General features: G+C 34.9%; 3 protein-coding genes across 3 annotated transcripts; 1 reads left to right on the top strand and 2 right to left on the bottom strand.

The window, feature by feature from the left end:
• Positions 1-363: 363 nt before the first annotated feature.
• Positions 364-3,493, bottom strand: LOC137811759 (dihydroceramide fatty acyl 2-hydroxylase FAH1). Its single transcript, XM_068613594.1, has 7 exons — positions 3,171-3,493; positions 3,029-3,086; positions 2,856-2,948; positions 2,557-2,753; positions 2,350-2,455; positions 1,130-1,276; positions 364-693 (listed from the first exon to the last, which is right to left on the bottom strand). The coding sequence occupies exons 2-7, from the start codon at positions 3,077-3,079 to the stop codon at positions 568-570; spliced, it is 720 nt and encodes a 239-aa protein (XP_068469695.1). The 5' UTR covers positions 3,080-3,086; positions 3,171-3,493; the 3' UTR covers positions 364-567.
• Positions 3,494-8,423: 4,930 nt separating this feature from the next.
• Positions 8,424-10,589, bottom strand: LOC137811758 (tubulin beta-1 chain). The gene is made up of 3 exons (XM_068613593.1): positions 9,914-10,589; positions 9,439-9,708; positions 8,424-9,292 (listed from the first exon to the last, which is right to left on the bottom strand). The coding sequence occupies exons 1-3, from the start codon at positions 10,305-10,307 to the stop codon at positions 8,625-8,627; spliced, it is 1,332 nt and encodes a 443-aa protein (XP_068469694.1). The 5' UTR covers positions 10,308-10,589; the 3' UTR covers positions 8,424-8,624.
• Positions 10,590-11,339: 750 nt separating this feature from the next.
• Positions 11,340-13,134, top strand: LOC137809434 (uncharacterized). The gene is made up of 2 exons (XM_090297951.1): positions 11,340-13,001; positions 13,120-13,134. Exons 1-2 carry the CDS (start codon positions 11,340-11,342, stop codon positions 13,132-13,134), a joined length of 1,677 nt encoding a protein of 558 aa, XP_090154077.1.
• The last annotated feature ends 12,890 nt before the right edge of the window (positions 13,135-26,024 follow it).

The raw sequence follows: 26,024 nt of genomic DNA, 5'->3' as shown, positions 1-26,024 counted from the left end.
TCAAATCAATAATTCATATTATAATGAAAAACATTAAATTTAAATAGAAATTAATTGAAAAAATAATTAAGAATTGAGAAAAAAATATAACGTACCAAATAAAATTTAAAAGCAACTATTTATAGACATAAAAGCATATTAAAAATGAAGTTGAAGTTAATTATTTTATAAAAAGAAAAGAAAAAATGCTAAAACGGGTGAAACTATAAGATAGTGTCATACTTAAGTGTGAAGACCTATCATTTTGTTGTCTATGTTGATTTCTTTGATATTAGAAGTTAAGGTACAAAACAAGGCATCCCAGCAAATGATTCACACGGAAAGTAAAGTTGCAACATAAAGAACTGCGAAGACGGAGGCGAGTTTTATGCCAAAAATATGATACATTTTCGGATTTTAATATTGTTTCATACAAGATGGTAGCACGTTAACCCTTCGAAACATCAATATAGGAGCAAGATAATTAAACAATCAAGACATGAATTATGAATTATCAACATATCTCGTTTGAAGCTCCGGATTATACACTATCCTTAACCAATGAACAAATGCAATCATGGCAGTCAATTATCTACGTTTCGCTTCACCCTTTGATTGAGGAGGAGGAACCGTTCCAAAAACTTTATCCCACAGGGGTGAAGTGATCCCAAAGCCATAGTTCTGGAGACGATAATGATGATTTAAGTGATATTTCTGCAAAATAATGAAGGAATTATCATATGTCTTTTCCTGGCTTGTAAATTTAGATAGCTGCCAATACATCATAAGTAACAAGAAAATCAATGTCATGACAAAAAAGAAAGAGGCAAACATGCTTATCATGCTCTGAGGAACAATCTTGTTCCAGAAGAAATCAGACGATCCAAATCATTAGAAGATTGGAGAGAGAAGAATACTATCATGTTTTATGCTCAGTTTAAGAGGCTAACTAAAAATGAAAATGAATGTCTCAACATTCACAGTACATGAATTTATTGTCCTTCAATTTCTAATCGAATTAAAAATACTAAGGCCAACTTTTGATGAACTAATGCATCGGTAAACTGCCCCAGTTTTATTCATTGACAAGATTGCCACTAGCACATTAGACACTGCAATTTAACAGCTAAAGGAGGGGAAGTGCTTTTACCTTGAGACTTTTGGGAACTTCAGACTTTGGCTGACCATGGTGCAAGTAGTAATGAGTGCAATCATACATCACATAGCCCAACAAAATACCTCCAAACACGGCAGGAGCAATTGAAGGGGGGCATACAAGCTTCACTAAGTTCCAGATCTGAACGGAGACAAAAGCAACAAAATCAATTCATCGAACAGCTTATCAAGTTCAGCTAGAAAAGTATGGGCATAGGATAGTGGTATCTCTAAATTCCACCAACATCTTCATACCAACCAATCATTTTCACACAATTCTAAAAAAGGTTTTCTGGCCGATTTCAGAGGAAATCTGCATACTCTGTTTCAGACGGTGAGGTGTTTTCCCTTGTGACATCAACAAAGCCAACCAGAAGATGATCACCGGTATAAAGATGTAGTTTCAGAAGCTCAAACTATTTGTTGATAAGGCTAATGACTTTGGGATTTCATTTTATGATGGGAACAATTCAATACCTTTCTACAAAATCCTCCCACTAATTCTTCTATTTTCTTAGTGACCAAAGTATTGAATGCATTTTAAATTCTCAAGATATTAAATTTGATCCTTACATTTACCTTCTCTAATAACATTTCCTTCCAGGAATAAAAAACTGAAATTAACAGACTTTAACGCAAAAACATATTACTAGTATGCAAACAAATACAATATTTCACAGCATTAACCGAATGCTTCAATATTTGCATTAATGAATTTGATTGCATTGCATCTATAACAAGGTTTTTGAAACCATAATTATAACGCTGGAGCTATGATGAATTAATTGGCAACTTTTTTGTATGCAGCAAAACAAGTGAAACTTTTTATATACATTAAAACAGAGTTTCTCATAACAATAATTTTATCTAGATCATAGGATCTAACTCCATTTAATTCAGGAATCTAAGTAGTTGAAGAGAAAATCAACAAACGGTATTCATTGTTGGCGCCTAATGTAGACTGTTGATATACTTATAAACATCTGAAATTATATATACTTTATCCTCAAGACTGAATTTCTTACTTTAAAAATCCGGATCCTACATGACAGGGTGAGGGGCAATCATTAGATTCCCTTATAAGGTATAAAGGTCAATTGCACAATTAAGCCGCATTTGAACCAAAACAAAACCGTAATTTCAAACCATGGTAGTAACAACTATGAATGCATTGAAATGCATTATTTTTTGTACATTAGGTAAGAAAAGAAATACCGGGAGAGCTAATATAGCGGCTGCAACAGGGGGGAAAACAAGTCTAAAGCTATCCATGGGGTGCTTGTGGTGGCAGCCATGGAGAAGATAATGAAAGGTGTTTCCCCTGAAGCAATATTATAAAAACAAGTAATCAATCTCATGCATATAGATTTTACCGATCACATGTATACAGAGAAGAGAAAGAAAGAAAGAAAGAAATCATACCAATAGCTCTTGGTTTTAATATGAAAGAGGAATCGGTGCAAGGTGTATTCCGCCAAAGTCCAGACGAAGATTCCAAGAAGGACGAAAGGAGCCACATGTTGAGAAGGGAGACCTGATTTAGCAGAATTGGAAATGAACCAACTCGCAACAGGCACCCAAACGGTTGGAATGACCCACCATGCAGTGCGCGTGAACAACTGTCCCAATGAAGAGACACGACAACGTTAGTTAACCTAAGACTCGATTGAATGTGATAATCTGATAAATAAAAAATTGACGATGGATAGGAATGTGCGTACCTCCAGAAAATCGCTTTGGAAAAAGCGAGGGCCTTCCTTGCTTACGATAGGTTCGTGAACCCACTCATCATAGTCTTCTCCGAGATGGCCAACCTGCGAGCGAAACAAAAAGTAAAGAGACGTGGCAATTCCTGAAAATGAATGCAGATTGAAAAGGACGTTATTGGGTTTACCTGGGACACAAGAGGCTTGTTCAAATCCACGAGGAATTTCTGGGCAACCATCTTGGTGCTGAAAGAAGGAAAGAGATGAAAATGAAAATGAAAATGGAAATGAAATGCAGATCTGGAAAATGAAAGAGTGGAGGGAACGAACAGTGCAGAGAGAGAGACGACAGAAAGATAGAGACGTGAGATCCGAGGAGCTCCCTCTGCGCACAGGAGAGGGAGTTGGAAAAGGATGTGATGTATTATTCAGCGGAATGGGAACGGAATTTCAACCTCCATTTTATCTTTACTCTTCCTTCTCTTCTAGCCGTTAACGCTTTCTCTCTCAGAATAGAAAACTACTCCGATTTTCCGTCTCCGGTTTCCACCATTGCCAACGCATCATCCTTCTTCTTAAATATCCACACAATTAACAGGAACAAAATTCAAATAACAAAAATTATTAATTCAAAAATATTTTAAACATTCAATATAATAAAAGTTTGTAATGAAAACTAAATTAAGTGATAAGAACTTAATTAAAGTTATTTAAAATGCTTCAAATTTAATTAAGGTAAAAATAAATCATACATCCACTGCTAATATTATTAGTCTGTATTATTTTATTCAACGCTGAGCTGTAATACTATATGCTACATTAATTAAATTTCCAATGGTTATTGTGAAGTTAGTAATAAAATTAATTAATTGATTTTGTAAAAAAAAAATATTTAAATATAGGCCTTTTAAAATATGCGGAAAGTAACCATAAATCGAAGCTATTTTGGTAGTGGCTAAAAGTGTGTGTTGTTGCTTTATGAATATAAACAAAGTCCCTGTCGCTTTTTGCTTCGCTGCAGCTTGACACTGACAGTAGCATTACAGCACTATATTTGCTTCTTACCAATTATATCAGAAAATGGTTTTATGGTATCAGCAAATGGTTTAGTAACTTTCTTCTATTATTTAATTATAATTTGCTTTTATATATCTACACTTTATTTTATCATAATATTACTAGATCCAAGAAACTCTTCAATAATGTTAAGTTTTTGTTATTATGGTTAATCATTAAATTAACGATTAATGATTATGTTTTCTTCTATTTAATCTTATGACTTGTTAATTTAGTTTTAGGACTTATATATCACTTATTTATGTTGTTATTTTTCTACTGGTTTAGTCATTTGAAATTTTAAAATATTAAGGTTAGGATAAGATAGGAACTAATTTCTCTTCTGAAATTACAATATTACTATTTTTATTATATTAATACTTATAATATTATTATGTTGTACTGTAAGGTATTTTGCTTCGTATTCACGCTTATCCAGTTTATATATTTTTTTGAAATTTTATTGGTGTGCATTATGAAAAATATTTTGTATTGGTAAAATATAAGGGTCGGGTATATACAGTATTATTTTTCTAGATTTTTTTATATGTATTATTTTTGTTTTAGTAAGTTGGTATAAGAGTAACATTGATCTATTGATATGTTAACTTTTTATGTATATTAACCAATTTTGTTAGAATTCATAAGTTACTTCTAATTATGTTTTAATATTTTTAATACAATTCAAAAATATCCTATTAATTTTTTGTTATTAGTTTTTAATATATAATTGTTATAGTGTGCCAAAAAAAAGGTAGAAGAAAAAGTTATCCAAACTTAAATGTTTATTACAACTCGTCAACGTTGAGAAAACCGAAGAGAAAAAGAAATGGATGAAGAAATATATAATATCATTGTAAGTTTACAAATTATTTATGAAGTTCATATAAATATATTATTTTTAATAAATAAAATTCATTCTCTTTTATTAGACTAAGCTTCAAGGTTCTATTGAAAACTCAAGTGAATCTGCGGAACAAGCATTTCAATCAATATTTGGGAAAGAGAAACCTGGGAGAGTACGGTGTTATGGAAAGACTATGACATCATCAACATTTAAAAAGAATGAAGAAATTGCTACTATAAGAAATGAACATGCAAATGAAGTGAGTGACATGACGAAGAAAATTGAAGTTCTAGAGGAAATGGTAAAATTTGTGGTAAAGTAGCAAAATCCAGATTTAGAAGAGGATGACATAAATAATATGATGACACGTGTTTTAACTAAAGAAAGTGGTGGAGTGGGGCTACATTCATCTGCATCCACCCATGATCCTCATTATGAGCAGGTGTATATAATTGAAAATTGTTTACTGGATTTTGAGAAATGTTTTCAAGTTACACATGAAATTGCTTTGATTTGTAATGTTGGAGGAGTACATTTAGAAGTTACTGTTTTATCCTTAAGTTTAGTTGTTTTTTTTTTCCTGCTTGAATAATGGAGATATAAACACATACATAATCATATTGGAATTTCAATCATGTTAATAAGTTTAATGATATGGATTGTAATATGTGGTACTCCTAATTTTGTGTTGTAAACACATACATGCAAATGTCTAGTGTTACATCAAAGTTTAATGGATTTGATTAAGACATGTTATTGATTATTTATACAATTATATTTTGGTAGTTGTTATCCTTATTTTGTTTGAATTAGATTTAATTAGTATATATTTATATTTTTTTTTGCAGCTTGAAGTCAATGAAGAGTATGAAGACAATGAATTACATTATTTGCTGATTTTCGTTCTTCTTTATATTTTAGTTAATTTTATTATGCTTATGTTTCTTTTTAACCTATTGTTTTATTTATGGAGGCATCATCTACTACTACATTAAAATGTGTTGCATTCTTACTTTTACTGTTGATTTCAAAAGTATTTGCTTATGTTGTTTTTATGTATTTCCTTTGTTGTCATATGATTTTGTATTGATGAACTTGTCATGTTGTTGGATATCCAGATTGTGAACTTCTACCATCTCCTCCCCTTTGTATATTTTCTTCCTTTGTAAACCTTTGTTTACTTTAGTTCTTTCTTAAGTTGTAAACCAACAAAATGAAGAACTCAGACCCAACTGACATTGTAAGCCGTGATACAGTGGGTACGTTCAAGACAACCATAGAATGCAAGGATGTATGTTTTATTTTCACTTCCTTTATATTATGCATAGCTTTTAATATTTTATTGATTCCTAATACTTTTAACCTTTTAATCATTCACTGTACAAGTTTGAAGGTCTTGTGGACCGTGGGTTTGCAATAATATTTGATAGAGAACTGGGTCCTGTATGGATTCTTATTTATCATAGAGGAAATTTACTTAAGGTATTTTACAATATGGACCTGCGTTATCCGATGATTATTAATGATTGGGATGAACTGCGTAAGCTGTATGCCTTGGAAGGATTTCATGACATCCTGTTCCGTTACGTGGGGGAAGACAATTTTCATATAACAGTATTTAAGCGTCCATTGTACGATGATACTGTGATAAAGTTCTTTAGGAACATTGAAGGTCGGAACCCACTAACCTTTAATTTTGTGGTGCATTTTATAGTAACCCTCTCTACTTCAATATTCAAACGAACAAGTTAAATGTAAAGTTCTTATTAGAGATCTTCCTAAAAAGTTATGTAAAATTTGGAAGCGAAAGAAACATTCACTTCAGAAACACGATCAGCTTACTTTTGAGACAAATGATCACTAGTCATCTCAACACATTAGAGTCATCGTCATTGCGAAAAATGATATTAATGAATGTATATCTTAATAATTTTTAAAATCAGTAAAATATTTAAGCCTTGATGAAAACGAACAGTTTCTTTAATTTGAATTTATGTGGACAATCATGACTAATGTTTATGTGTAATATATTTTTGGTTTCTAACGAATATTTGTTTTTTCGAGGAACTTATTTATTCTACAATTTTTTTAACAGCAAAAACTTCTACACGTGACGTTATAAGAAAATTCATGCGTGTTTGTTAGAAGAAATAAGACCTAATTATTCACCTGACACAAATTAAAGTAATCTCTTTATTTATTAATATATTAATAATAATTCATAACTCATTAATACCTTCATTTTTCCGTACAATGCACAGGTTAATTACACAAGTAAAAGACATCTTGGAAACAAAAAGTTTGATTTCACTAACTCCTTAAAATACAAAATAGAGGTTATCAGCAAAAAAATAACGAACCTTTAAAAAAACTGACTCAATAAAGTAACGAACCTCTAAAAAAACTGACTCAAAATACTCTGAAACACGCAACCTTCAATAGTTCATTTTATACATATATACAAGGAAACTCTTCATAAAAATAAAGGGTTTTTAATATATATAAAAAAAAGAGTCTGACGTGTATGAGATAATGAAAAAGCCTTCGATCTTTGAAATTATAGGTAGATGACTTATATAAAAAATAATATATATTTTCATTGTAAACTCTTCCCCCATCGTAAAATAGTCTTTTTGGAGTAGGGAAAAAAAAAAATATTCACGGTTGAGTTTGAACCTTAAATTCAAACAACATCTTTTTATTGCATAATTTAGAAAGTATCTTTATGCATTTTTCTTAAAAAAATCCTTATGTACCCGTGCTAAACTCATTAAGAAAGATTTAAAATGTATTAAAGTAGAAAAAAAGTTAATTAATTTATAACTTATGTTATTTAACATGGTTCAAGATCAATGGTGAAAATTTCAAGATTTTATTATCTTACAATTATTTCTCAAATCTTTAATAGCATACGTACCTAAGACGGTTTGAAACATCTTCCATAACTTATAATTCTTCACAAAGCTTGCAACAAGTTATATATACATCAACAAGTTAATTAACCCTTTACATAAAGATAAATTAAATCCTATTTTCCCTAACTAAGAAAATCGTAAGGTAAGATCAAATATTGTAATGAAGTTTGTGTATTTTGGACCTTTTTTTGAAGGAAAAAAAAATCAAACTTTAAAGTGTAAGTATTTGTCTTGAAAAAAAATCAATGTAAGAATTTTACTCATCATTAAAATAAAATAAAATAAAATAAATGTAAAACAATTGATGTGATACATAAAGACAATTAATATCATACGATAAATTATATAATATTAGAATTACCAAAATATATCTTTAACTTTAAATTAATGTACCTAACATTTGCAAAAATTATATATATATATATATATATATAAAGGAAAATGTTACTTTTTACAATTTCATATTTTGAAATATATTACATTATAATTATAATTTGATCAATATAAAAAATAGATTAATTTAAAAAAATATTTTTCGATTGTAACACTTTTTTTTATGTATGAAGACTCTTTTACGAATATCTCACATAATTTCTTTCACATACTTCACAACACTGACACAAGTCAATGTGTAAGCTAGAAAAAATTGAAACCTCCCACTCTGAGGTCTTGGGGTAACATAGTAAAATAATGAATTAGTTGAAAGGCAAGCAATGATACTCATCATGGCGATAGAAAAGGTAAAGGGAATATAAATACGAGAACTGCAGACGTTAATGTGCATACTTTTCTACCCACCGGTAAAACATCCGATGACTTAATAAATAACAGAGGTCTTAAATCAACAAAACCCAGGTTAAACAACGACCCTGAATTTATACAAACAACAAACAATGTTTTAGCTTACTGCTTCACAATTTAAATCCATCCATGCACACTAAGCAATCTTCACAACTGAAAGACGCCTCAAGCAATATCCTCCTCGTCATCCTCATACTCTTCCTCATCAGCAGTAGCATCCTGGTATTGCTGGTACTCTGCCACCAGATCATTCATGTTGCTTTCAGCCTCAGTGAACTCCATTTCATCCATTCCCTCACCAGTGTACCAATGCAAGAAAGCCTTGCGCCTGAACATCGCTGTGAACTGCTCGCTAACTCTCCTGAACATCTCCTGAATTGATGTGGAGTTTCCAACGAATGTAGATGACATCTTAAGACCCTGTGGAGGGATGTCACACACGCTGGACTTCACATTGTTGGGTATCCACTCAACAAAGTAAGAAGAGTTCTTGTTCTGTACATTTATCATCTGCTCATCTACCTCCTTGGTGCTCATCTTTCCACGGAACATTGCGGATGCGGTCAAATAACGGCCGTGGCGTGGATCTGCAGCACACATCATGTTCTTAGCATCCCACATCTGCTGAGTCAGTTCTGGCACAGTCAAGTTCCGGTACTGCTGGGATCCTCTTGATGTCAAGGGTGCAAATCCAACCATGAAGAAATGCAGACGGGGGAATGGAATCAGATTCACGGCAAGCTTCCTAAGATCAGAGTTAAGCTGTCCAGGGAAACGTAGACAACAGGTAACTCCACTCATGGTAGCAGAGATGAGATGGTTAAGGTCCCCAACTGCAGCAAAACAAGAAAAAAAAATGAAACATTGAATTACAAGTAAAATGAGCATACAATATAATGCAAAATATATTCAATTCAGAAAGGGGGATCAAAAACAAAATTGAGTGCAGAAATTTCAGCAAAAGAAATCTGAAACTTACAAGATGGTGTAGCAAGCCTCAAGGTACGGAAAGAGATGTCGTAGAGAGCCTCGTTGTCCAAAACCATGCATTCATCGGCATTTTCAACAAGTTGGTGAACAGAAAGCGTGGCGTTGTACGGCTCCACAACTGTGTCAGATACCTTGGGGGAAGGAAAAACGGAAAACGTCAGCATCATACGATCAGGATACTCTTCCCGGATCTTCGAGATCAGAAGCGTTCCCATGCCCGAGCCAGTTCCACCCCCCAAAGAGTGGCACACTTGAAACCCTGTTAAAGCCATTGAATTGAGCAAAATTACAAACAAAAAACATGCATTAACATAAAAGAATTGCGCATTCCACATGGATAATTAATGGTCAAAATAGGGTATATGACGGATGGCATCCCTCGTTCCATGAACTGAATTTTGATATTGAGAGAATTGAAACTGAAATTTGAAGAAAAAAAAAAGAAAACAGAATTGTGCGGAGACCTTGCAAGCAATCGCAGTTCTCGGCCTCCTTCCTCACAACATCCAAGACGGAATCGATGAGTTCGGCACCCTCCGTGTAGTGACCCTTGGCCCAGTTGTTTCCGGCGCCGGACTGGCCAAAGACGAAGTTATCGGGGCGGAATATCCGGCCGAAGGGGCCGGACCTGACCGAATCCATTGTTCCAGGTTCGAGATCCATGAGGACGGCACGTGGAACGTACCTTCCGCCACTGGCCTCATTATAGTAGACGTTGATACGCTCGAGTTGGAGTTCGGAGTCACCGCTGTAGGTTCCGGTCTGGTCGATGCCGTGCTCGCCGCAGATGACTTCCCAGAACTTGGCTCCGATCTGGTTGCCGCACTGGCCGCCTTGGATGTGGAGGATTTCTCTCATTTTGTTTGTAGGGAAAGTGTGGGAGAAGGGAGGGGGAGATTCAACTACCCTCTTTTGCCTTTTATCTTTTCTTCTTCCCTTCTTTCTTGCTCATTCGTGGACACAATTTCAAGGACTTCCCTCTCTCTCTCTATACGTGTGGCAGTTACTTCTCTCCTTTCTCTCTTCTATTTTTCGACCTTCTTCCTCTGTCAATTCCTATACAACCACCTCATCTCAATTATTTTCTTCCTACAAATAACTTTTATTTATTAATTCAAATTTTATTAAGAGAATCAAATACGGCATATCTTTTTCTTCCTATATTCTTTAATCTCATCGTATTCAAATAATACATATACATCATTTACAAGCCAAGTGAAAAACAATCATTATATAACTAAGTGTACTGGGCCGAGAGATTGGACCGAGAGATTGGACCGAAAGGAATGTGTACTAAGCCGAGAGCTCAACCCGAAAGTAAACTAAATAACGAAAGAAATAAAATAGAATGGAAATTATTATTAAGCAAAAGCCCATGAAACTGGGCCCAAATATGTAGGTGTGTGTAGTAAATGTTTAATACAAAGAGAAAAGGCCCAAATAACTTCTGGGCCCAATAAAAGAGTAGTATAAATAGAGGGTCATCCTGAGAGGTAAGGGGGTTGAATTCATTCTAATATCTTGTAAAACTGAATCTAACTTTGGCATCGGAGCACCTTTCAGGTACGCACACCCATCTGTGAGAGGAAGCCGAGACCAAAAACCGAAAGATCAAATGGAGTAAATTAAAGTTGACCGGGAAGTGTCCGTCAAGCAATTCAATAAAACGTGAAAGATTTTCGAACCAAATACAAACCAAGAACAAATAAGCCGAAAGATCACACCGAGAAGGGAGTCCGGAAGCGAAGGCCGAGAGGTCAACGGGTGGAAGGCGAAGGGAGTTTGTTTCTAGGTCCTTGTAAGAACATTTTGGCGCCCACCGTGGGGTCGAGAAACAAAATGAGCGAAAGAGGAGAACATTCTAGAGAACAAGAAGATTGTCAGAACGCCATGACTATGGCCATGTTAATACAATTGCAAGAGGAATTTGAGACACTGAAGAAGAGTAATGAAGAGGAGTTGAGCATGTTGAGAGCTGAGAATGCTTACATGAGACAAAGATTGAATGGAGAAACAGTGTTAAATACTTCCCCGAGAAACTTCGTTAATGAAAGAGAGAACAAGGAAGAGAGTTTCGGGGTTACACAAAGGAAGATACCTGAGACTTCCGGTGTCGCTGTGGAAACGCCAGCCAGAAGACACCCGTTTTCTGAGACTATAATAGAGACCCCATTACCTGACAATTGGAAGAGTCTAACAATAGAGAAGTATGATGGGAGCACAGATCCAGATGAACATGTTGCAATATACACAACTCAAATAAGTCTGTACACGTGGAACGACGCCATTCTATGTAGGGTTTTCCCAACTACCTTGAAAGGAGCAGCTCTGAGCTGGTTTACCCGGCTACCACCCTTATCTGTTGATTGTTTTGACACTTTGATAGAAAAGTTTGGAGCTCAATTCGCTACAAGTAGACCACATCACTTAACATCTATAGCTCTCGTAAACATAAGACAAGAACAGAATGAGTCACTGCGAGCTTTTATGGAACGCTTTGGAAGGATGGCTTTAAGTATTAGAAACCTCAGTCCGGAAGTTTCTATGCATCATATGATAACTGCCTTGAGACCGGGACCATTTGCCGATAGCTTATGCAAAAAACCAGCCGTAAGCCTTGATGAATTAAGACGGCGTGCAGCAAAGTTCATGCAGATGGAGGAGTTAAGGGACTTTAGGAATCAGGCAAGGATGGACGTGAAGAACGAGAAGAAAACAAATGAAAGAGAGGCAGGATATCAAAGCAGACGTTTCAGAGAGGAACCCCGTGGCCGAAAGTTTCAACAATACACACCATTGAGCACAACTCGGACCCGAATACTTCAAGAGGCGATGGCAACTGAAGTAATACCGCCACCAAGGAAAGCACGAACCCCAGATCGAGCTGACCACAACAAACGTTGCCAGTACCATAAAAATCATGGCCATCACACTGAAGAATGCATAGCGCTGAAAGACCGAATTGAAGAGTTGATCCAGACAGGGCAATTAAAACGCTTTGTTAGAGTCGGAAGAATGAAGGCTAGTCAAAGTCCAGAACAAGATGTCAGGAGTAGAGGAGAAAAATTTGGAAGAACGAATGATATACAAAACGATCGAAAGGAGAGAAGAGGAGGAAGAGATGAAAAAAGAGATCTAAGAAGTGGAGGAAGCCACCTCCATTCTCAAGAGAGAAGGAGCCGACAACGCAGTTTGGGAAGGCCAGTCAGGGGGTTCATTAATACCATCTCTGGAGGCTTTCCGGAAAAGGAAACATATAATACGATAGGAAAGAAATATTTGAGAGGTACCATGACCGTGAATTATGTTTTCAAAAGAAGAAGTTTGCCACCTATGTTATTTACTGATGAAGATTTCCAAGATATTGATCCTGATCAACGAGACCCAATGGTGATAACAATTGAAATTGCCAGGTACGCGGTCATGAAAACTCTAGTAGATCAAGGGAGCTCAGTCGATATTCTGTTCTGGGAAACCTTCAAAAAATTACATTTGAAAGAACAAGACATGGTTCTTTTGAAGGAGCAAATAATTGGGTTTTCAGGTGAAAAGGTTGACACCAAAGGATATATTGATTTGCCGACAACCTTTGGTAGAGGAAATGCAACGAAAACAATTACAATCAGATACCTGGTGGTAGATACTCGTACTTCTTATAATGCCTTGTTAGGAAGATCTTCGTTGAATAAGTTGGGAGCTATAGTGTCGACGCCACATTTGGCAAAGAAATTTCCAACTGAACGGGGAGACATAGCAACCATATATGTCGATCAAAAAGCAGCCAAAGAGTGTTATGCGACCGGATTGAAGATGGTCCAAGAGCCGAGAGTGGCGACCGGAAGTATGGAAGCAAGAAACATGGTTGCAATGGTGGACTTGGATCCCAGAATGAATGATGATGAAAGGATAGAGCCAAGAGAAGAAATTACATCGGTTCAATTAGGCGAAGATGAAACGCAATGTACATATGTTGGGGGTAATATGCCCGAAGAAATAATTGATGACTTAGTGGCAGTAATAAGAATGAACAAAGATTTGTTCGCCTGGAAGGCATCAGACATACCGGGAATTGATCATAACATCATTTCTCACAAATTATCTGTTTGCCGAGAAGCAAGACCGATAGCTCAAAAACGAAGGAAGTTGGGAGAGGAAAGACGAAAAGCTGCTCTTGAAGAAACTGAAAAATTGTTACAGGCGGGTTTCATTAAAGAAATCCAATATACGACTTGGTTAGCAAATGTAGTTCTAGTCAAGAAGGCAAACGGAAAGTGGAGAATGTGTACTGATTATACAGATTTGAACAAGGCATGTCCGAAAGATTCATATCCTTTGCCGAGTATTGACAGGTTGGTTGATGGGGCATCTGGTCAAGCCATAATGAGTTTCTTGGATGCTTATTCCGGTTACAATCAAATACAAATGTATAAACCTGACATCCCGAAGACTGCATTCACTACCGATATGGCAAACTATTGCTATCAGGTCATGCCTTTCGGTTTAAAAAATGCCGGAGCTACATATCAAAGATTGATGGATACGGTGTTTAAAAAACAAATTGGAAAGAATATGGAAGTGTATGTGGATGATATGATTGTCAAGTCTCATGCGGTAGATAACCATGTGAAAGATCTTGAAGAAATATTTGCACAGATAAGGAAGTATAACTTGCGATTGAATCCAAAAAAATGTGTTTTTGGAGTCAAAGGTGGGAAGTTTCTCGGCTTCATGTTGACTAACAGAGGAATTGAGGCAAATCCAGATAAATGTGAAGCAATAATGAATATGAGGAATCCGATAAATTTGAAAGAAGTTCAGAGGTTAATAGGAAGGTTAAATGCATTGGCAAGGTTTTTGCCAATACTTGCTGAGAAGTCCAAACCGATAGTGAAGTTGTTGAGGAAGGCCGAAACGTTCACGTGGAATGAACAATGCGAGCAAGCTTTTGCAACGATTAAAGAGACGATAGCTAAACCTCCCATCCTGGTCAAACCTATGTCAACTCTGCCTATCATCGTCTACCTTGCCACTTCTCACGAAGCCAGAGGAGCAGCCTTGATACAAGAAAATCCATAACAAAAGCCTATATACTTCGTGAGCAGAGTTCTCCAAAGCGCCGAAACCAGATACCAACGGGTTGAAAAAATTGCCTTAACACTTGTATACACAGCAAGGCGACTCCGGCCATACTTTCAGAATCATCAGGTTATTGTCAGAACCGATTGCCCGATAGCCAAAGTATTAAGAAAACCTGAACTTGCGGGAAGAATGGTAGCATGGTCAATAGAGTTGTCAGAATTTGGAATCAAATATGAGCCACGAGGAGCAATCAAAGCACAAGCATTAGCAGACTTTATTATCCAAATGCCGACAACGGAAGCCGATCATGAAGCGTGGATTGTATTTGTTGACGGATCATCCAGCAAGAAAGGGAGTGGGGCAGGAATCGTGCTAGAAGGACCAGGGAACTTTCATTTGGAAATGGCTCTGAAATTTGAATTCAAAACTTCAAATAATCAAGCCAAGTATGAAGCTTTAATTGCAGGATTGGTTTTAGCCAAAGACATGGGTGCACAAAATGTTATATGCCGGAGTGATTCTCAATTAATGGTGGGACATATGAAAGGTGAATACCAGGTAAGAGATCCCTTATTATTAAGGTATTATCACAAAGTCTTAAGCATTATGGAAAACTTTATCACAACCGAGATCATACATATTCCGAGAGAACAAAACACAAAAGCAGATTCTCTATCCAAGTTGGCAAGTCAACGAAGACAGCCTCAGCACAACTCCATTTTACAACAAACCTTGCACAATCCGACAGTTGGAGTGGAAGAATGTTTGATTGTTACCACAGAGAAAGATGATTGGATTCGATCATACAAAGAAGTGATTAACAATCAAGAACAAGGAATTGAAATTGATGTTAGAATGGCTAGAAAAGTCGCTAATTTTATCCTCATAGGGGATGAACTGTACAAGAGAGGGTTTTCAACTCCTTTGTTAAAGTGTCTTTCTCATGAGCAAGCTGAACATGTAATCCGAGAACTTCATGAAGGACTATGTGGATTGCACTGTGGTGCGCAAACAATGGCAACAAGAATCTGTCGTGCCGGATATTATTGGCCGACAATACGTGAAGATTGCAATCAATACGTTAAAACCTGTAAGAAGTGTCAGGAATTTGGAAGCCTCAACCATATACCATCACAAGAGTTGCAAAGCATTGCTTCTCCCTGGCCATTCGCTAAATGGGGAATGGATATCCTCGGCCCATTCCCTTTAGGCCGAGGACAAACAAAATTCATGATTGTTGCGGTTGATTATTTCACAAAATGGATAGAAGCTGAAGCGTTGACAAAAATAACAGCTCAACAAGTTCAAACATTTGTGTGGAAGAATATAATTTGTAGATTCGGTATTTCACATTCTATTATAACTGACAATGGCCGACAGTTCACTGATAAAAAGCTTCTGGAATTCTATGCGGATTTGGGAATCAAGTCTACAACTACCTCAGTTGAACATCCGCAAACAAATGGGCAAGCAGAATCAGCTAACAAAGTCATTCTCAGTCAACTAAAGAGAAGATTGGGAAGTGCGAAAGGGTTGTGGGCCGAGAAGTTACCTGAAATATTGTGGGCATATAGATGCACACCGCAGACATCAACTGGAGAAACACCATTTAATCTCACATATGGAACAGATGCTATGTTGCCCATAGAGGTCACTGAACCAACATTACGAAGACAAATAGAAGATTGGAGTGTTAACAATGAATGTTTAAAGGCAGAATTAGATTTGATTGAAGAACTTCGAGAGAAAGCCAAAATCAGAGAAGAAGCAGTAAAAAGAAGAGCATGTAAGAGGTTCAATGCGAAGGTAAGACCGAGAACTTTTAGTGAAGGAGATTTGGTATGGAGAATGAGAACTGATGTAAGAAAAGATCCAGCACAAGGGAAGTTAGCACCAAACTGGGAAGGACCGTTCAGAGTAAAAGAAAACTTGAAGAATGATGCCTATAGGTTGGAAACGTTAGACGAAAAGCTAATACCCAGAACTTGGAATACGAGTCACTTAAAATTTTATTTCAGTTAAGGCTTGTATTTAAGAACACTAACTATTGTATATTAAGATCTTTTGTTGAAAGTTCTAAGTGTTAACTAGAAACTTTCGGTCTTGGATGCTTTCACTCCAGGTGAAATCCTTCCCGAAAGAACGATTGCCCGCTTGCTCGATTAACATCGCAAGTGCCGGCCGAACGCCCACTACACTTGCTTGATTAACATCGCAAGTATTGGCCGAACGATTGCCCGCTTGCTCGATTAACATCGCAAGTAATGGTCGGCCGCCCACTACACTTGCTTGATTAACATCGCAAGTATTGGCCGAACGTAACATCGCAAGTGCCGGCCGAACGCTCACCAAATTTGCTCGATTAACATCGCAAGTAATGGTCGGCCGCCCACTACACTTGCTTGATTAACATCGCAAGTATTGGCCGAACGATTGCCCGCTTGCTCGATTAACATCGCAAATGCCGGCCGAACGCTCACCAAATTTGCTTGATTAACATCGCAAGTATTGGCCGAACGATTGCCCGCTTGCTCGATTAACATCGCAAGTAATGGTCGGCCGCCCACTACACTTGCTTGATTAACATCGCAAGTATTGGCCGAACGATTGCCCGCTTGCTCGATTAACATCGCAAGTGTCGGCCGAACGCTCACCAAATTTGCTCGATTAACATCGCAAGTAAGCTGGCCACCTATCCTTAGTTGTTCGATTAAAGATCACAATTAAATGGCCGATCGCCCGTTCTTGTTCGATTAAACAGAATACATTTATCGTATGAAATTAAGATAATAAATAGCTGGAACCGATCAAGTAAAATAGACACGAAGTAAACCAAATATTATCATATAATTTGATTCCGTATATCCAAAATTCCTATCACTGCAGAGACAAAATGTCCTAAAAAGTCCGAAAATTTTTACTCGGAGCTATTACAAAAAACAAAAAACATCCTAATTAGATTACTATTCGGCCTCGTCATTCATTTTTCATCCTTCATTTTCCCTCTCATCTTCTGGAGATCCGTCATAAGGAATATCACTAACTGGAATTAATTCGCCCTTATAGAAGTCTTTGCCGACATCAAAGTTATCGGCATCTAATGGGATCTTGTAGAAGTATTCGGCTTGTTGAAGAGCTTTCTCAAAACCCAACTGGTGTTGTTGGATAACAAAACTCTCAGCTTCACCAACTCTCAACTTTAACTTGTTCACTTCTGCTTCCAACTGAGAAATGCCTTCAGCATCGATTTTCTTCGCAGCAGTGAGTTTAGCAACGTCTCCCTTCAATTCTTGATTCTCCGAGTTAAGTGCCAAAGTTTGGGCCGAGAGCTTGACATTTTCACTCTTCAATTTTTCTTTCTCGGTTTCTTGTCGGTTATTAACCGCAGAAAGTTCATCAATTTGAGAATTTAGTAACGCGATTTTCTCATTTGATTCAGCTGCTTCCCTCTTCAATTTCTCAAATTCAGCATAAGTAACATGGCTCTTTGTTTTTTCCTTTATCGCTTCACTAATCAAAAAAGCACGGCTAGTCAATTCAAACATTGAATCAGCTAGAGAAGGAACAAAAACCACTTTGAACATATCCCGAGCAGAGGAATCAAGATTGCAGTCAACAAAATCTGAAAAGCGTGTGGACGATGTGAACATTGTTTCAAAAAGCGATTGAGAAGAACTCCCAGAACCAAGACGATGCTTCTTAGAGGAGTGTGACCTTCTATTATTCTTGTCTCGTTTCCTACTCTTTCTAGAAGGTCCTATTCCGGCGTCCGCGGCTATTTCAACCTCTAAGCGAGGGGTAGGCTCAACAACTTCATTTTCTGTTCCTGGAGCTTCATTCTCAAGACGAGGAGTTGAACCTCCAGCCTGATTAAACAGCTTAGAGAAATAAGCACGATCCTTCGATTTTGTGGCCGCCATTAAACCTGGACATCACCAACAGATTCAGCAAAGTTAAAATTCTATTATTACTAAAAGAGAAAATCCGAAAGAATCACATACCCATGAAATCCTTTTGGGGTTTACGAGAAACATATAGCCGAAGCAGAGCACGAGTTGGAATCTTATGGGAGAAGTGACCTAGAACCGCAATACCATGCTTCTCTTCGGTAGTCATCGAATGGTAAGAACAAGAGTTGAATTTCACAGGAGCACGGGTCCAGTAAAAAGGGAATTTTGGAATATCACCATCAAAGAAGTACTTTCTCCCGGTTTCCTCAATTAGAATTTTAAAGAAGCCTCCTTTGAAATTTTTATACGAAGAAGTAAATGGAGAAAGAAAACACACTTTTGTCTTACTGATCAGGGACAACCAACTAGGCTTCTTACCGGGCCGAGAGCTATAGTAATATAAAAAGGTTTTCGGACTCGGAATTAAAGAAAGGTATCTACACAAAATACTGAAAGCTTGCATATAAGCCCAACCGTTGGGGTGAAGTTGGGTAGGAGCAATATTAAGAAAACGCAGGACACCCATCTGAAATTCACTTAACGGAAACAAAATATGGAGATCAGTATAGAGACATTCATAAAAATAAAAAAATTCGTGTTCGTCGCCTTCACGGCCATGGCAAACATTATCAATGGCACAAGTTCGCCGAAAAGAAATGATTTCCTCAGTGGCATCAGGAGAATACACATAAATTTTAGAAAGGAAGTTACGAAGGGTTGAACTAAATTGGTACCGAGAGAAATATTCCCGAACTTTTGGATTAACCCATTCGTACCCGCGCCGAAGGCTTAATTTTTGTTCGGCCACTTCTTCTCTTTCCTCGACCTCAACATCTACGCCATCCTTGCTTGACGAATTCAGACACGAAACCGTTTTAGGTGACAAAGCAGGGTTGGCATTCTTATTGGTCTCAATCACTCTCCCAGTAGATTCATTACTCGTGCTCGAAAATTCCATAAACTCAGAAGAAACGGAAACAGAACTTGATGAAGACATTATACCTTCCGCGAATATTTGCTTCAGCTTTAATATATAATGCAGGGAGAAACTGTGAAATAAGGTGAATAGAAGTGAAGATTTATAGTGGTGGAAGAGTGGTGAAATCTGAAGAGTCATGGCATAGTGACCATCAGATTTACTTACATCCGATGGTTGGAACTTCTAGCTTGTCCTGTCAAGCGGTCCCATCAGCTTGTCTTTTCATAGTTAATACACCATTCAAGTTTTTCTCTCTTTTCTTTCAAAATTGATTTTCCCCCCAAAAAATACAAGAGGTAGCATTTTATCTTCTAATAGACATTTCGTCGTCTACACCTCCTTATGCCTGGGGGGCTTAGTGTACTGGGCCGAGAGATTGGACCGAAAGCAATGTGTACTAAGCCGAGAGCTCAACCCGAAAGTAAATTAAATAACGAAAGAAATAAAATAGAATGGAAATTATTATTAAGCAAAAGCCCATGAAACTGGGCCCAAATATGTAGGTGTGTGTAGTAAATGTTTAATACAAAGAGAAAAGGCCCAAATAACTTCTGGGCCCAATAAAAGAGTAGTATAAATAGAGGGTCATCCTGAGAGGTAAGGGGGTTGAATTCATTCTAATATCTTGTAAAACTGAATCTAACTTTGGCATCGGAGCACCTTTCAGGTACGCACACCCATCTGTGAGAGGAAGCCGAGACCAAAAACCGAAAGATCAAATGGAGTAAATTAAAGTTGACCGGGAAGTGTCCGTCAAGCAATTCAATAAAACGTGAAAGATTTTCGAACCAAATACAAACCAAGAACAAATAAGCCGAAAGATCACACCGAGAAGGGAGTCCGGAAGCGAAGGCCGAGAGGTCAACGGGTGGAAGGCGAAGGGAGTTTGTTTCTAGGTCCTTGTAAGAACACTAAGTAAATTATTATACTATTAAATATGTTTTTCTCCTTAAGTTTTATTAAGGACCATTTTTTTATATAATAAAATTTATGAAGGATCAGGATCGTGTTTAGTTATTCAACGAAAGTATAGTCTTTTTATATTTTTATATTTTATAAAATCAAAATGTTATGTTTTTGTTTTAGTTAAAAAAGATGTTTCTCAAAGCAGATGTAGTTGAGGTCGGATAAATTTTGAGATTGTCATTTGATCGTATCATTGCAAATTTCATGGGCTCCAAAAAAATGAGGGGGGTTCATTTGCAAAAAATAATCCGACACTCAAATCAGTCGGTAAGAGCATAAAACATAATGAGTATAATATAAAATATTAGTTGAAAGTACTTCATGTGTTGTTGTGTATTGTGAGTTGTTTTATTTCCCTTATATCTCCTTCTCCTTGTATCTGGTTTTATAATAGGCTTAAGTAATAAATGTTGTCTTCTTCTATTTAATGTTGATTATTCAGAATCCCTTGATTTACGCTGATACGACATTAATGTCCTTAAATATGAATTAGTAGACAACATGTTTATTCGCAAAATCGGGCTCGACCCATGACATTACAACCCCCTAGTCTCAGACATACGCCAATGAGACAAAAAGCCAAGTTTACTCTAATAATCTCCAAGCAACCTACATATCTCTTAACGTCAGGTTCGACCCATGATGCTTCAGTTTTAATTTAGATTTGATATAACGTCTATGTGTTAATATTTGTGGTTTTACTTGGAGTTACACCCTTTGAGAAGGAGAAACCAGAAAGTGTGGTTGATCATCTCCAATTTCATTGAATTTGGGAATCAAAAAATCAATCTCTACATCCATGTCTTCATCTCAATCATCCCTTGAGACTTGTTGCTTTGGTAATAGGATCGGGAACATGTAGTTGGGAAATGATTGAAACCTCAAAACCAACACTCTTCCATCAATTTATTTTTCTTCTCTTTCAAATTAAGAAGCACAGACACGGATAAGATACAACTAAATTGAAAATTATAAGACATGGGACACGCCGATATATATATATATATATATATATATATATATATATATATATATATTACTAAATTCAATGAAATGTAATATTAAAATGTAGTAATATACTTTATAATTTGAAAAAAAAATTCAAAAGAAACATTTCTAAAAACATGTAACAAAACATAAACTTATGTAAATTATATTTTTTGAATTTTATATTTGTTCATATTCATTGAAAAATACAACTTCTAATTTTGGTTCATCAAGAGATATGTTAACAATCTTAAGAATTTCATTGTCATCCAGTGAAGAATCATCTTCTACAATATCCCACAACTTAGTTTCCTCTTCTTTATATTTTGAGGAGTTTCTTGAAAGAAGACAAATATTACTATGAACAAACACTATATCCTTTCAGGTGTCATCTTATTTCTTTTCAAAGAATCTATAAAAGAGTATGTACTCCAATTCCTTTCACAACAAGAAGAAGAATATGGTTGTCCAAGTAACTTAAAAGCTATCTTTTGAAGTGTTGGTGCATGAGCTCCATGAACAATCCACTGTGATTTTGCAAATTTTACCTCTATCGTTTAAAGATTTTGCATCAACAAAATCTTCTCTTCCATATGAAATGTTTGCAAACTCTACATTTATCGTCTGCATCATCAAAGTACCTCTTAAAACATTTCTTCCTTTCATGAGTAATCTCCATCTTAATGTGGGGCAACTTTGTGAATATTAATTTAGCCATCCATTACTATAATATGTACTACATTAAAAAAATATAAACATAAATTAATATAATATTATAAATTTATGATATTATAAATAATATGTATACAACAAAATATAATTATAAAACAATTTAACTATATAATTATTACCTTTGATTTAAAGAATAAGAAAGACAATGTAGAAATATGTTATTCTTAGTCCAACGATCAATTAATATTGACTTTACTACCAAGAAAAATGATGAATGTTCACTTGCTTATGTCTTTCTTTCATGTTGGTATATGATCTTTCTCACATTTTCAATCATTGAATATCACGTTTCGTATACTAAGTGAAGATTAGTCATATATGTATATGTTTCTATGAGAACATTATAAATAGGGGCAATAAAAGAAAGTATAAACATTCATCCACCAATTATCAGTCAACAAAGTTTCTTTCACAGATTATGCACTATCCACATCTTTGTAAGAAGATCATTCATCACTAATAACCCTATCTTGGAGTTCTTTTTTCAAACTTCTAAATATTTTTAGCATGAATATGGTTGAAGCAAATCTTGTGGTAGCAACAGAAGCAACTGAGTTGAAGTTGTTGAACATTGATAATCTCATAGAGTGCCCCACAATGAAGTTTTTAATAAAGGTAGCCTTATCATCAATTTGTAAGATACAAGAACATTATTGATAAGTATCACTATCTCTATCAGTATTTTTTGTTGCACAAATATTTTTCAATGCGAGATTCAAGGTGTGCACTACACAAGGAGTCCAATAAATTGAAGGGAATTCTAATTTTATGAACATACCCGTTGCCTTACATACAAGCATGATCAGTTATAATTTATACTACATTTTATTACCCAACCTCCATAATTGCATCTCTCATGTGTTTAACAATGAAATCTTTGTCCTTTATCTCACTAGATCCATCTATTGACTTCAAAAATATTGTTTCACTCTCAGTAATAGCCATAAAATATATAAGTGGTATTCTTTAAGAATCACTCCACCCATCATTAACAAATGTAACACATTTCCGATTTCATGAGTTTCTTATAATTTGCACAAGGTTTTCTACATAACTTCTCTCTTTTGAAAATAAAGGACCCCTCAATTTATTATATGTTGTCGGTACATATCCACTAAGATTAAAAGTAATAGTTGTATAAGAAAATGCATTTTTATAATAAGAACTTCTTGGTAAATGAAATGGTAGTCCCGAAGAACAAAACATCCTTGCAATTTTACTCGCTTGAATTTTGAAAGAAGTGTGTAAAGAACCTTTGAGTTTTAGGTTAACACCATTATTTGTCTGGAATCAATATAAATGAATTTTATACGGGCATCAATATCACCCAAAAGACATAATGTTATCATGCTAATCAAAATACAAAATAGTGAGAAAGATGAAATCCAATCCCTATTTTTCTAACTTGAAGTAACAAATACTTTGCCTTGTTTTCTGATTAATCATTATCATCACAACAACTTTCAACACATTTTTATAAAAAAAATTTATATTTTACTTGATTATTCAACTGTTACTTGTGAGTTTGATATTTGTCCGTAGGGACACATTATTACTTCTAACAACACGGTGCATTTGCCGTAAAAAGTCATCATGATTGTGTACCTGGAGAGATTAGAATACGTGGTGAACCTGCAGAGGTTGAGAATACTGTGTACCCACAAAGGTGTAGAATACTAGTGTACCTAAAGAGGTGCAAATATACTTTTTAGTGAAAGACTCTTGAGTGGGTTGCTCAAGGGGACTGGACATAACCCTTATTGCGAGGGTGAACCAGTATAAATATAGTGTGCAATTCTTTCTCTATCTTTGTCTATTATGTGTTAAATTATATGTTTGCTTTTTATGTTTACTAATAGAGTTTATGCTCCATTAACACCCCTCCCCCACCCCCTTTTTTTTGGAAACCGTTTATCATGAAACTTTGTTATATCATTGGATTATATATTGATCCTTCAATTAGCACAAAACACACATTAGAATGCTTAGATAAAATATTTATATTTAAAGATTATATATATTATTTATCAAAATTAATATATTTTTTAAAGATTAAACCGTCTAAGATATCAAAAAGTGAAGTGATTCACAATTAATCCTTGGATGAATAAATGCACACTTATGAGAAAGAGAGCTCCTTCTATAAAAGTACTACCATATAGTTAAGACTATGGTTGGTGACTTCAGCCAATTCAACATCCCTCATGTACCTTGTTATTAGAATGATAGAGTTGATGTCTTATCAAAACTGATATATTCTAGTAGAGTGGAAACCAAGGTGAGAAGTCCGAATAAAAAATAAAGTCTTCTTGCCATCCTCGAGTGCAACATAAATTGGTACCACTTAAAAGCTCTATTTAGTTAAATCATTCAAAAGCTTTACCCAAATTCCTGTGGAGACCCAGAAGTCAAGAATAAAATAGTAAGGAATCATTCAAACTCTGAAAACTTTTCTGTAATGTCATCCATAACATTGGGCCATCATCAAAACCAATTCATTTGAAACGATATCAACGTAGTACTCCCTTATGCTTTGTTTGGTTTATAGAATATACTGGACGAACCGTTTTTGAGATGATTTGAAGAAAAACTAAAAAGGAAGTGAGATTCTTTAAATTAAATAAAAAAATATAAAATATAAATTATTTTGTGAATGATATAATGATTGTGATTAAAATTATATTTTTTTAATTAATAAAAATATAAACTTATAAATTTGTTCTTATATAAGATTTGTTAAAAAATTTAATTTATTAAATTATTTATAATTAAAATATTATTTAATAAATCTTAAATAAATAAAAATATAAATTAATATTCTATTTAAAAAATCTTAAATAAATATTTTTTTTAATTATTTAAAATTCTAAATAAATATAAATCCTACATTATTTAATCTCATGTTTGAATAAAAATAAGAAATAAATAAAATTTTAAATTATTAAAAAATTCTAAATAAATAAAAATATTAAATTATTCAATATCCTACTTAAAAAAGCCATCAATAAATAAAATAAAATTCCTATACAGTCATCATCTGAACTAAATATAAATCATAAATTAGTTAATATCGCATTTAAACAAAAATCTGAAATATATAAAATTTTTAAAACATTCAAAATCCTAAATTAATATAATTTTTAAATTATTAAATGATCTATTTAAAATAAAATCTAAAATAAAGAAATTCTTAAAACTATTCAAAATACTAAATAATACCATTATTTAATAAAATTACTTTTTTATAATTTTTTATCATATTATTTTAAAAATTTGTTATCATTACTATTACTATTTATAATATTTTTATTTATTTTATAAATATACTTAATTTGACATTTTGTTATGTATTCCATAAGTTTCTTCAACTTTCTCTGATTTTTTTTGCATTATATAAGATGTCTTTTTCTTTGATTTTCTTTGCATTATATGAGATGCCGTTTTTCTTTGATTTTTCTTTGCATTAAAGAGATATGAAAAATCACTGGTACAATAGATTGTTCCACTGAAATAGGAATGCTTATGGCAGAAACCAAATGCAATCTTCTGAATCATGTGTTTTCAATAGACTCTGCAATATCTTGTGGATGGACTCAGCCTTCTAATACAGAGATGCCGTTCAGAAGTACCAAGATACTGGTATAAGTTTGCAGTGGCACTTTATGTATATGAAATAACCAAAAATAGGTTCAACTCCACGTCAAATCAAGTGTCTAAGGCATAAAACATGTCATCTTAAATCTCCGAACTAACAAAAAAAAACATTTTTTGATTAAAACCTAATTAGGAGTGTAAGACATGTGTATAAAGGGGTCTTAGGGATGTGTCCAAATCAGAAACGTTTGAGAAAATAAAAAGAGAGAGATCAATGTTTTACAGAGC

Source organism: Phaseolus vulgaris, chromosome 2 (genome assembly GCF_051622355.1).
Source record: "Phaseolus vulgaris cultivar YP4 chromosome 2, ASM5162235v1, whole genome shotgun sequence".
In the NCBI taxonomy this organism is placed as follows: Eukaryota; Viridiplantae; Streptophyta; class Magnoliopsida; order Fabales; family Fabaceae; genus Phaseolus; species Phaseolus vulgaris.
Note: the sequence above shows the minus strand (reverse complement) of the source record. Positions and strands in the feature narration are given on the sequence as shown.